This window comes from Myotis daubentonii, chromosome 3, assembly GCF_963259705.1.
Source record: "Myotis daubentonii chromosome 3, mMyoDau2.1, whole genome shotgun sequence".
Classification (NCBI taxonomy): domain Eukaryota; kingdom Metazoa; phylum Chordata; class Mammalia; order Chiroptera; family Vespertilionidae; genus Myotis; species Myotis daubentonii.
In genome coordinates this window covers 183,231,833-183,245,106 of record NC_081842.1, presented here as the reverse complement: position 1 = coordinate 183,245,106, position 13,274 = coordinate 183,231,833, and the positions used below count along the sequence as shown (strand labels likewise).

The 13,274-nt window shown below is 53.8% G+C and overlaps 1 protein-coding gene across 3 annotated transcripts in view; it reads right to left on the bottom strand.

Annotated features, from left to right (window-relative positions):
- SLC1A7 (solute carrier family 1 member 7) overlaps nucleotides 1-13,274 on the bottom strand; it is a 45,705-nt gene that overhangs the window by 15,249 nt on the left and 17,182 nt on the right. Inside the window, exon 3 of one of the 3 annotated variants that reach the window (XM_059689546.1) lies at nucleotides 6,420-6,635. The exons of the other annotated variants lie outside the window; for them this stretch is intronic. Coding sequence (XP_059545529.1) covers nucleotides 6,420-6,635 — 216 coding nt within the window. The remainder of the gene's footprint in view (nucleotides 1-6,419; nucleotides 6,636-13,274) is intronic. 3 annotated transcript variants of the gene reach the window in all.

Sequence of the window (13,274 nt, the reverse complement as noted above, 5' to 3'; positions counted from 1 at the left end):
AGTCACCCAGGGACATAGCCGGTTGTGTTCCTCTGGAGTCATCTTTCAGAGACAGACACATATCTTCCCACCCTTGAGGCCCCCACATCTTCTGGACTTTTCATTTGTCACATCTGCCCCAGTTCCCAGGTCCCTGCCCTGGTCATCGTGTTCTTGTTCAGTTTTCCACACATGGTGGGCGTCTGCTCTGGGCCAGAGCGAGAGCGAGGGGGCCCCTGGTGCCCCCCCTGCTGTGGCGTCCTCACTGCACACACAGCCTCTCCAGACGTCGGGGCTAGAAAGGGTCTCAGAGAGCGGCTGTCTGGTGAGCCCTTCTTTTTTTAATTTTTTATTTTTTAAAAAATTAAATCTTTATTGTCCAGATTATTACATTTGTTCCTCTTTTTTCCCCCCATAGCTCCCCTCCACCCGGTTCCCCCCCCCCCCTCCGCCCTCACCCCCCCCCCCCACTATCCTCATCCATAGGTGCACGATTTTTGTTCAGTCTCTTCCCACATCCCCCACACCCCTTTCCCCCACAAGAATAGTCAGTCCACTCCCTTTATATGCCCCTGATTCTATTATAATCACCAGTTCATTCTGTTCATCAGATTATTTATTCACTTGATTTTTAGATTCACTTGTTGATAGATGTGTATTTGTTGTTCATAATTTGTATCTTTACCTTTTTCTTCTTCTTCCTCTTCTTAAAGGATACCTTTCAGCATTTCATATAATACTGGTTTGGTGGTGATGAACTCCTTTAGCTATTTCTTATCTGTGAAGCTCGTTATGTGACCTTCAATTCTGAATGATAGCTTTGCTGGATAAAGTAATCTTGGTTGTAGGTTCTTGGCATTCATCACTTTGAATATTTCTTGCCATTCCCTTCTGGCCTGCAAAGTTTCTTTTGAGAAATCAGCTGACAGTCGTAGGGATACTCCCTTGTAGGTAATTGACTTTTTTTCTCTTGCTGCTTTTAAGATTCTCTCTTTGTCTTTTGCTCTTGGCATTTTAATTATGATGTGTCTTGGTGTGGTCCTCTTTGGATTCCTTTTGTTTGGGGTTCTCTGTGCTTCCTGGACTTGTAAGTCTATTTCTTTCACCAGGTAGGGGAAGTTTTCTGTCATTATTTCTTCAAATAGGTTTTCAATATCTTGCTCTCTCTCTTCTTCTGGCACCCCTATTATTCAGATGTTGGTACGCTTGAAGCTGTCCCAGAGGCTCCTTACACTATCTTCGTATTTTTGGATTCTTTTTCATTTTGCTTTTCTGGTTGGGTGTTTTTTGCTTCTTCGTATTTCAAATCTTTGACTTGATTCTTGCGATCCTCTGATCTGCTGTTGGGAGTCTGTATAATATTCTTTATTTCAGTCAGTGTATGCTTAATTTCTAGTTGGTCCTTTTTCATAACCTCAAGGGTCTCACTAGATTTCTTGAGGGTCTCACTACATTTATCGGCGGTCTCACCAGACTTTTTGAGGGTCTTACTAAATTTATCAGCGGTTTCTAGAAAGTTCTTGAAAAACCTTAAAAGTGTGGTTTTGAACTCTATATCCAGTCGTTTGCTTTCCTCCATTTCTGTCATTTGTGACCTGTTTCTTTGTCTCTGCATTTTTTATGCTTCCCTGTGTTGGTAGAGTGGCTTTGTGTGCTAGGTGTTCTATAGGGCCCAGTGGCTCAGCCTCCCCCCAATTACCTGAGGTGGACACTCTTGGTGCACCCCTTTGTGGGCTTTGTGCACAGTCTTGTTGTAGTTAAGCCTTGATTGTTGTAGGTATCACTGAGAGGAATTGACCTCCAGGCCATTTGGCTGTGAGAGTCAGCTGTGTCTACGGCAGGAGAACTTCTGTGCTGAAGACACCCTTATGAGGCAAGACTTGCTTCAGTGGGGCTTTGGTGCTCACTGAGTCTGCCCCCTGAGTGTGTCCCTTATGGATCTGAGGAGTTGTAATCTGGATGGTCCCACTCTGACCACTGGGTACATTGGCTCTTGGATCTAAGGAGGTGCTAATTTAGCCTCTTCCTGAGGCTACCCAGCAGGAGCTACAAAGAGATCTGCAGATTCCCCTTCCTTGTTTGGGGTTTGGAGGTGCCCAGATGAGCCCCAGCTGTGAAGCAATGCAAGCTGCTGTGGGGCCTTGGGCCTTCTCTTGGAAGTTCTGGGTCTGTCTGGCCCAGCTGCAGTTTTTTAGGTAATTTTCAGATTGTAAAGGGCCAGGGCATTCATATGCAAAAGCCTCTGCTGCAGCTTGGGTGGGGCGGGGTCTCAGGGAATCAACAGGGTGGAGCAAGCAGCTATGGCTGATCCTCAGTCCTGCCCTAAGGGGCCCAGGGTCTCAGTGTCCTGGTAATTGCTGCAAGCACCTCTGAGAGAAAGCCGCCCTCGAGTTCCGAGTTCTGTCTGCTGCCAGACAGTCCAGTTTCTCCCCGTATGAGTCTGGGTCCCCAGAGACTCACCCGGAACTGGAGTTCAGAGCAGTTGGGGGCTTGTGACTCCCTCCCAATTCAAAAAGACAGCCGTGTCCTCAGTTGCCAGCCCTTGCCTTGTGCGCCTCCGTACCTCTGCACTTCCGCACCTCCTCTGAGTCTCAGTGTGCTTTTCTCTTTCCTTCTAGTTGTAGAATTTCCACTCAGCCAGCCTTCCTGTGGTTCTGGATGATGTCCGTTTTGTCTTTTAGTTGTATTTTTGAATTTGTTGTGGGAGGCAGCAATTTCCGGTATTTACCTATGCCGCCATCTTGGTTTCTCCTAGTACACCCTTCTTGTCTGTCTGTCCTGAGATGTGATGGCCTGATTCAGGGACTTGTAAATGCCCCATCCCATCCCCAGCTCTCAGCACGGTGTCTTTCCCAGAACAGGCACGTAATAAAGATGGGCTGAATGGAACGGAATTGACTGCACCCCTCCCAGGGCATCCCCATGCCTTCAGTCACTTCCTGTCTACGCCACCCTGCTCCAATCCGTCCTTCCCAAATTTCCCAGCTTCTTGTTTCTAAAGCGTAACAGCCCACCCTCAGCCTGGAGTCAAGGTCTTCAAGGCTGGGCTGCACTGTCCTCCTCACCTCAGCCCCCAGGACCCGCCTCCAGAGGCCTCTGCTCATGCTCTGCAGCCTCCGCAGGGGCCTGGAGGCCTTTGTGTTTCCTAACCACAGAACTAGAAGGGAGCTTGAAAACCACCAGGAAACTGACGCCCAGAGAGTGGGATTAGCCTGCCCAGAGCCACACAGCGTCTTACTTGCAGAGCATCTCCCAGGCTCCGGCTGCTTGTCTGGGGAAGCATGCGTCTCCCCCTGCAGCCTCATTCTCTGACTAAGAAACAGTGACAACCTCCCAGCTTTGCAGAACAGCTTGCTGGGGGTGGAGAGCAACTTGGGGGAAAGCCTCAAACCAGAGGATCAGTTTTCACCACGTGAAAAGGAACCGAGAGCAGGAACTGCTCCTGGAACATTTGACCCTGACACATGCCAATCCAGAGCCCTCAGGCCCTGAGCAGGGGAGGCAGTGGTGGGTGGGCGGGGGCTCCCCGAGCATCAACAACTTCTCTCACCATGAGGGAAGGCTGTTTCGAATCATAAAATCCAAGAAATGATGAGTCATAGTCACCAAATCTTAGACATAACAGATCTTAGAAATGAAACTTCTCAAAATTCCTCTTCCCTTGGCTTCCAGGACATCTGCTGTCCTGGTTCTCCTCTTGGCCCTCAGCTGGCTCCTGCCGTCAGCAATACGGCCTCCAGTGTGGCTGTGGGCCACGGCTCACGCAGGCCTCAGTGCCCTGTGCTCAGCACAGTCCCCCTGGGCCGGACCCTCTTCTCCCGGGGTTCAAACCCTGGCTCCACTGACGACCCCACACCCACATATGCATTCAGCAAACACTTGGCTCCTCCTCTGTGCCAGCTGCTGTTCTAGGCTCCAGGACGCTGCAGGAAACAGGTTGTTTAAAGATCTAACCCTCCTGGAGCGTTTTTAATTCCGGCTGGCCTGCTGGAGGAGCGCGGTTATCTCCGCCAAGCTCACCCTAGATCAGCTGCTCCCCGGTTGAGTGACCAGCTGCCTGCAGACACACAACCTTCCAGCTGATGTTTAGACTCCAAGTTGTTTTTCTTAAGCCGCTCAGTATTGGGTTGGTTTGTTACACAGCAATTAATAACTGAGAGAGAGGATGAGGAGGGAGGGAGAAGGAGGGGGAGGGAAGGAGAGAGAGAGAGAAGTGTGCTGGGCATCTATCCTCATAGGGGAGGAGGGGAATGTCCCTTAGGATCTGAGCAGTGTCGGGCTGGTGCCTGACTCATGCCCAAAGGCCCTGGGAAAGGCCTGCACTTCCAGCAAAGATATGGATGCTTCCCATGGGCCCAGTGTGGACCCTGCCAAAGGGACGCTGCCTCAGAGGGTCACTCAGGGGAGTGAGGTGACCTCAGCAGAGGTCAATCCTGAAGAAGGCATTGTAAGTAGCCAGATGGAGCAGGGATCACCCAAGTCAAGGGAATAACAAGAGAGACACCCTCCCAGCTTTGCAATACAACTTGCCTGTTGTTTTGTGACAGGAGGGGCTCCAAAGAACCCACAAAAGCACCCCTGAAGAAATACAACTTGGGAGTGGCTATCCCAGCTTACTCCACCACCAGTAGGGGAGGACCTTCTAGCCCCCCTCTCTCCCCTCTCCACTGCTCCAACCCCAGGGGGAGAGGTGGAGCAAGAAAGAGGGAATCCTACTATGATCCTCCCAGTTCAGGTTTCCAACTTTGAATCAGATGCAAAAGGCTAAGACGAGACTCGTTTTAAATTGGATGCGTCGGGAGTTTTAATGTTAGACTGGACTGGATTTCTTACACCTGAGATTGGCAAGAAAATGAAAGGGACTGGGAGTCCACAGAGCAAGTGTGAAGAGCATCCCGTTGAGCCCAATGAACGGCTTCTAATGTGGTGCTTCCCCAGGCTGTGTCCCCGCCCTGCTCTCCTCACCCACATGGTGCCGGCCCCTCTGCCATCGGGGTCTACGGAACACCTCTGCCCCGCTGGCTTCCCACCTCCTCCCATGAGAGGCAGCTGCACAAGCCGGCCATCAGCTGGCATCCCCCCAGATGTCTTGCTCTGGCACCGTCCTCTGGCTTCTGACCACACTGCCATCCACTCGGTGCTCAGACCAGAACCTTCATCAGCACCACTGCCTCCCTCACCCTCCCCTCGTCTGCCTGTCTCCTGTGGATTTTACCTCCTGAGCCCTCTGGTCTGCCCTCTCCTCCTGTTCCCCCCCCCCCCCCCCGTGCCCATGGCCACCCCCTGGCCCAGTCCCTGCCTCTGTCTTCCTCTCCTACTATGCCCCCTCCCGCCCCTCAGTCAGGCAGCGAGCCTTCTGAATTGGATCATGCCACGCCTATGTTTAAAAACCACTTTAGGATAAAACACAATTTTGGCCTAGTTCACGGTGCTCTTCATGGTCCGGCCGCACCGACTCCTCCAGCGACTGTTGCCCCCTCACCCCCTTCTCCTGGGCTAGTCACGCCAAACGGGCTGTGACGTCTCCCCAGGACATTCCCTCTCAGCTCAGGACCTGTGCACAGCTGTTGCCTCCCCGCCGCCCCTGCCCTCCCAGGCACCCTGTCCTTCACAGCAGCAGCTTTGCCTCCTCTGACCCCGCTCTTCACCCCATCACAGCCCCCACCCCATTGTCTGCGTCTATCCATGGGCCTTGCTCTCCTCCAGAACCAGGCCAGCTCCGAGTGTCCTGGCGCAAGGCCAGCCCTGGTGAGGGAGCCAGGGGAGAAGGCGTGGCCTGTAGGGCGTCTGGGGAAGGGCAGTCGGATGCGGGTGTATTGCAGGGTCTTTCTGCACTTTTCTGGGAGGAGAACGAAGGCCGTGAAACAAATGGTGAGCAGAGCCCCCGTGGCTCAGGCAGGGGCAGTGCCGGGAAAAGGCACAGCCCTCGGAGTCCGACAGGCCTGGGCTGAATCCTGGCTCCACACCACCGGCTGGATGACCTGGAAAGGTCACATCATCTCTTTGAGCCTCATTCCCTCATCTGTAAGAAGGGGACCAAATAAGTGTGGTGGAGGCGGGGTGGGGAGCGGGTACCACGACTGCTGGCCTTTCACCTGAGAAGCTAGGTGTGCACAAGCGAGCCCGGTCAGTCTGCAAACAGTCCCTGACACCTGGACTGCGCCCAGCTGTGCCCTGGGGCTGGGCGCCCAGAGGAGCAGCCCCCCTCCTGCCCTGAGGTGCTCTCAGCCTGATGGGGGTAGACAGTGTCTTGTGAGCCCAGAGGGAGCACAGGGGCTGAAGGAGGAGCAAAGAGTGGCCTCTGTGGCTGCCCTTGTTACCATGAGGAATCAAGAGCAGCCCCTCCCCTGCCCTCTGGCAGATGTGGGGCTGGGCCTGTGGAACCAGCAACCCCGGCCCGGACATGGCATCCCCACGCAGGGTGCTGGTGGCAAGGTTACCGGATGAGGTCCAGGAGGGCGTCGGCTGAGCTCATGATGGGCTTCCCACTCTGTTCCGTCTCTTCCTTCTGGGCCGCCCCGCCCGGGTGGATGATGGAGACCATGACGATGCCCACGATGACTGCCACGAAGGTGGTCCACAGGTAGTATGCCACCGTGAGGATGCCCAAGCGGCTGGAGGTCTTGGCATCCAGAGAGGCGAGGCCGGATATCAAGCTGGGAGGGCAATGTGGGTCAGGGTCTGTGGGTGAGGCAGGCCCTGAGCGTACCCACCCTTGCCATCCTCCTGGCTCTGCCCAGCACCCTCACGTGCTCCATGGGACATGCAGGCATGGGAATCTCTCCATCCCCAACAATTCAGTTCTCCTGGCTCCTTCCAGCCTCTTCTCTGTTCTGCCCTCTCCCCCAGGTCCAGGGTCAGCAGCCAAGCCCTGTCCCACCTCTGGGCTTTCCCCTGTGCCGTTCCCTTTGTTTGATGTCTCTGATCAACCTCCTTCACTTGCCTAACTCCTACCCACCGGGTAAGACCAAGTGCGGTGTCGCCTCTTTGGTAAAATCTGTTTGGATTACCTGCGTCTCCCCCAGAGTGAGGAGCCCATGGGGTTCCCAGAGCTCCTGGCCCCTTCTGTCAATGACCTAGTTGTCACGGTCTGTTTACTTGTCTGTCTCCCTTCTCAGACCGAGGACATGTGAGAAGAGGGACAGATCTGACTCCTCTGTGGGTCCCCAGTGCCCAGCATGAGTTCTTGGTGCTGCTACCAAGTAGGTGGTTACTGCAGGCTTGCTGAATAAACTAATGAATGAGTGAATGAATGAATGTGTTAGAGCTCTGGGCTGGCGGTTGGTGACCTGGGTCCTAGTCCTCGCTCTGCCCATTGGCTATATGACCTCAGGCAAGCAAGTCACTCCCCCATCTTTGGGCCTCAGGATCCCAATCTATAATATGTGGCCATGGTTAGATTTTCCCTGAGAGGTTGCCCCCTGTGGCCATCTTGGGTTAGTGATCAGACCCAGACTCCCCTAGTGGGAGGCTGTGTTACTGGGACTTGTGGGTCTCTCTCCTCTTGGGTCCACCCCACCCCTGTCCACCCTGATCTGGACTCCACCCACCAGTGCAGGTCAGCCCAGAGCTACTCTTCTCATGGCTGTGGGAGGGGGAGGGAGAGTGGGAAGGGAGAGATTAGTTAAGGAAATGCTCATGCTTTGTTTTGCAGCCAAAAGGATTTCCCCCCAAAGCTCTTTCATTCTTTCAGATAAAGGGAGTATTTGTCTGGTTTTAATCATGTAAACAAGAACAGATAATCCCTCCTCTTCCATGCTCCTCTTATCATTAGGCTACGTGCAGGCAGCAACCAGCATCAGGTTTAGCACAGTTAGCCTCTCCCGACCCCAGGCTGTAACTGCTGCCTATGAACAAAAGCTCACTCATCTGTGAAGACACCGCTTAAGTGTCTCCTCCTCCAGGAAGTCTTCCCTGACTACCAGGTAGGGTGAAGCCCCCTTCTCCAGGCTCCCACAGCCCCTGTGCTGCCCTCTGTCCCAGGCCCACCTTACTAAGTTGCTGACTACTTCCTGGAAATGCCTCTAGGGCTGGGCTGAGATCTGATTCAATGCTGGGTCCATAAAGCCACGTACAGGACCCTGCCAGAGTACAGCTTGCCAGCAGTCTGCTAAATCAAGGAGTGGATGAATAAATGAATGAATGAATGAATGAATGAACGAGTCGATGTTTGCCATGGGCTTAGGGTGGGTCTCAGACACAAATCCTGAAGGGCTTATAATGAGATTGTATGGCCAGATGAATTGGGGGGCCACCCTACAATCATTATCCTTTGAGAGAGATTATCCGCAGACCAGGGCCAGCACATCAGCCCAGGGCCAAACTGTCCCCTGACTACCACAGAGTCCCCCACAGCAAGGTCCAGCTGCTTCAGGCCACAGGGAAGCCGTGGCCCTGAGAGAAGGGCCTGCCCCAGGTCACACACCAGAGCTCAAGAATAAGAAAGGAGGGTCAAAGTCCTGCCATCAGCTCATGGGGCTCCTCGAGGTCTCAGACTTTTGGGCCAAACTGTTAAAATGACCCGAAAGTCTGGGGACTTTCACCACTAGGGCAGTGGTCGGCAAACTCATTAGTCAACACAGCCAAATAGCAACAGTACAACGACTGAAATTTCTTTTGAGAGCCCAATTTTTTAAACTTAAACTATATAGGTAGGTACATTGTTATTAACTTAATTAGGGTACTCCTAAGCTGGCCTTTGCTAAAAGCGTCCTCAATCTGAGGGGTCGACCTCAGTGAATGTACCCCCACTTCTTCTAACGCCACTTCTTCAAAATAGACTCACCCAGGCCAAAAACCGACTTCTGCTCATGGGCCACGAAGTTTCAATCGCACTGTATGTGCACACCCGCATATGGCATTTTGTGGGAGAGCCACACTCAAGGGGCCAAAGACCCGCATGTGGCTTGTGAGCCGCGGTTTGCGGACCACTGCACTCGGGGAGTCTGGGTCTGAGAACCTAAAGCCCGGTAGGGTAGTTGGAGGGGAGTATTAGGTCACATGGCCACGCATAGAAAAAAAGCTCTAGAAAGGAAGTTTCATAGTAGCTGCTTTGGGGGGGTGGAATTATGGGTAATTTTTGTTTTGTTCTTAATGTTTTTCCGTATTCTCTATTATTTCTAGGATGAGCTTGTCTTGCTTGTATGATGGAAAACACATCCCTTGAGAACACAGCAGCCACAGAAACCATGATTTGTCTGGAGCTTAACTGTCCCTAAACACTTGAATATCCACCTAATTTGATCCTTGATGTTCTAAGTCGGTGCTGCCTTACACAATTATAATGTGAACCACATTTGCAATTAAAAATTTTCTAGTGGTCAAATTAAAAAAAGCAAAAAGCAGCATATCCAAAATATGTTAATGTGAAATCAATATAAAAATGTTTATTCAAATGTTTATAAAACTGCTTCAGGCTTTTAAATTTTAATTTAATTTTTTTAAAAAGTTCAGTTCCAGGTGTACTGGCCACATTTCAAGGGAGCAGTCATTATTTACGACTACTGACTGCCTCACTGGGCTGCGCAGTTGAGTTACAGATAAAGAAAATAAAGCTCAGCTGGCGGAGATGATTGGCCGAGCCTCCCAGCTGGTAAGTTGTCAAGTGAAGGCTTGTGGTTCCGAAGCCCCTGTCAGTTCCCCCTTCTCCCTCAGTGCCTCTCTGTGGCACAGACTTGGCTGAATTCCTGTGGAAGAAAAAGGTCTCTGGTTTTGGCTGACCAGGATTTTAATGTGACTCAGACCAGGTACTGCCTCTTTCGTTCAATTCTCCGAGTTCATGGCCTCCCAGGTGACAGCCGCCAGATTTGGGGGTGGCCACCTGTTGGGATGCTAGGTCGGGGTTCCAGATTGAGCGGGAGCTTCCATTAGGATGACCTCAGCTGTCCCTTCCGGCTCTGTGATTTATGGTGAGGAGAGACGAGATCACCTTGCCTCCCCAACTCCCAGCACAGCTAAGTGAGCCCCCATATGCTCAAGGGCCCTGGGGAAGAGCCTCAGAAGCCCAGAGGCCCGGGCTCCCTCCCAAGCCACCTGGTACCACCCAGCCCAGGAAGAGACTGTGGTGACTGGGGAGTAAGCTGGGCTCCAGGGTCCCAGTAGAGGAGGCATCTGTTTCGATCTGGTAATTGCTCCACTTGCGTGGGTGGGGGAAGGAAGGCACCAACTGCCAGGCTCCTCATGGAGGGAGAAAGCTGCTTGCTGACTCGCACCTGGTTCTCACAGCAACCCCTGATGTGAGTATTGTGACCCATCTAACACCGGAGGTGCCCACAGCTGCCTGCGCACTGCACTCCGGAGGGCCGACGGCTGCTCAGACTGGGGTGCCTCCCCGTGCGAAGTCCTCAGGAGCTGTCCAGACCCCTTCATGGCCTCAGATCCCCCCCTCCTCCCACTGGTGCCACTCCAGCCACCCCAGTTCCCCTACTTCTCCTTGAACCACCTTTGTCCTGGCTGTTCCTTCAGCCTGGAACTCTCTGTCTCCCCCGTCCACTTCTTGTCCTTTCCGCGTATCCTTTCCAAAATCAGTTTAGACAGCACTTCCTCCAGGAAGCCTTCCCTGACAGCCATCTCACCTTCCTCCCCTGGGCACCCTGTGCTTCCCAGTTTGTTACGGGCAGGCGCTCTGCCTGAGTCCCCAGCTCTGGTGCACCACAGACTGGTAGGAACGGTGCTGAGTGAAGCCGGGGAGGAACCCAGTCCCCTGCCTTCCCTGCTGTCCTTTCTGCTCTTCTTTCTGCTGTTACTCATCTCTCAAGTCTCCACTCAGGTGCCACCTCCCTCTGGAGCCCTCCAGGCTACACTAGGCAGCTCCAGTGTGCTCCTGCCTGCATCCCTCACTAACTGGGAGGCCTTGGGCGAGTTCCTGAGCCTCTGTGAGCCTCAGTTTCCACGGGAGGGTAGAATGGGGACAATGATGGTTTTTTGTGAAGGTTAATCTAGGTTTAGAATAATAAGTATTCAATACATTCTATCTATTAGCACTCACTGTTCTCTGGTCTCCTGCAGACTGGGGACACCTCCAGAGAAGGGCTGAATCTGGCTCAGCTCTGGGTCCACAGAGCCCAGGGCCTGGCCTGGCCTGGGTGCAGGTGTGTTGATGTGTGTGCTTTAAGCCAGGGTGGAAGTCTAGACAACTTGTGGGCTCGGATGGCCATGAGCGCCCATTGTGGGGTCCCTGACAACAGGCCGTCTGGGCCAGCTGTGGTTTCCTTGCCAGGTTTAGGGGGATGCCCCCGGCTCTGTGTGTCTCTGTGACATTGAGTCAGCTGGTACCAGACTTTGGGGAACACGGGGGAACTTCGGGGAATGACTGTCGCAGACAGTGCCCTCTTCTGAGAGAAGAGAACCTGGTGGGTCTCTGGAGGTGTATGTTCTCCAGGCTCCACTTTCAGCCCTCTCCTTCCCGGTTGGTTGTTTTTTTATCAATGGCTTGGCCAAGGCCACTGACAGCATGTGGATCGGATTTATAGAGGACAGGAAGCTGGGAGGAACAGCTAATGTCTTGGATGAGGGAGCTGGGACTAAGCAGACCCCAGCAGACTGGGACCACGGGCCAATTCTGACATGATGAAACTGAACACGGACACGTGTTGGGCCATACTTGGCTTCAATGGCGCGGAGAGAGCACAAACCCGGGTGGAAGAGGGAGGGGGAGGCGGGGCCTGAGTGGCCGCCTGTGGGAAGGGCCTGGGAGGTGGGTGAGGGGTTAGTCAGGTGCTCAGCCTGTGAGGCCAGAAGCCTGGGGAACTTGCCAAGGAGGACATGGACCTGCCCTGACAGGGAGGGTGGGTGTGTCCCACAGAGGGCAGCGGGGGTAGGTGCAGGTGACAGTGAGGCAGGCCTGGAGGGGCAGGGCTGTGGAGCCTGGGCAGAGCAGACCTGGGGGGCGTGAGATTGATGGGGAAAGGCACAGGGAAGCAGATCTCAGCTCAGCACCTGGAATAACTTCCTAACAAACAGAGCTGCTCCGCCCTGAAAGGAACCACCTTGAGGAGCAGTGAGCTTGCTCCAGTCACACAGCGAGGAAGCGGATTTGAACGTGGTCTACTAGCATGACAACATCCATAATCACATGCTGGCCCTGGGATGTTAGAGACAGGAAGGAGCTCAGGGCCCCGTGGCCAAGTCGTTGGGCTCTGGCCTCGGCTGACCTCGGGGAGGCTCTCCCCAGCCGGCCTCTGGGATGCAGCTGCAGGGAGTCCACCTGACAGGCAAGGAGAGGAGGCATCTGGGGTCCGTGGAGGCCCCTTTGCTCTGCCAAGCATTGCGGCGTCCTTTCCCCTGAGCAGATGACAGGCCAGCAGCTGACAGCAAGTGCCACGTTATGCAGAATTACGCTCCCCAGATGGCTCTGCCACACTCCCAGCCCCGAGCCAGCGCCTTCTGAGACCCGAGGCAAGATGCCCAGACTCCCACTTGGCGAAAGTCTGGGTTATCTGGTCCCAGTGCCCCCATGTCAGGGGCAGAAATTCCTCGGCTGCCCCTGTTTGCACCCCTCAGCAGACAGAGAACTCACTACCTCCATGGTCATGCTTATTAGAAAGTCCTTCCTGGCGCCAGAATGAAATCTGCCTCCGTAGAATCCCTGACACGGGGCCCAGCCCTGCCCTCTGGAGCCATGCACACCCCGCCCTTTGGTTTCACTTTATTTATTTATTTATTTATTTATTTATTTATTTATTTATTTATTTATAACTATTGTTGAAAGTATTACATATGTCCCCTTTCCCCCCCATCAACCCCTTCCAGCCCACCCCTGGCTTCACTTTAGATTCCATGGGGGAGGTGGAGGGGTGTGCTGGCTCAGGGTGCAGGAGGTGGGGCGGGGGAGAGGAGAAGGGGCCGTGCACAGACAGACATCGCCCTGGCATCCCCAACTAACCTCTGAAGGTCCCTCCTTCCATGGCCCTGGGCACTGGGACAGTGCTTGCCTGGGACTGACAAACAAGCTTGAACTGGATCAAAAGCAAAAGCTGGAGGGACCTCCGCTGCCGCCCTCAGAGCTCACCGTCCACCATTCTCAGCCACTTTCCACCAGGAAATAAGGGCCAAGTCAGGTTTCCAGCCCCACGTGAGCTGAACCCCTGACCTTTCTTTCCCTCGAGGCAAAGGATGCCAGGTGTGAGGGAGCCAGAGTGTCCATTACTTTGCTCTACAGTTACAGACTGTCGCCTGTCATGGCTGGTTATGACGAGCGCCGACATGCCACGGTTAGGAGCCCAGCCCCATCGGGAAGGAAAGACCCCACCGGAGCCTATGAGAACACGGGCCCCCTCCTCCTCCAGCTGAGCTCC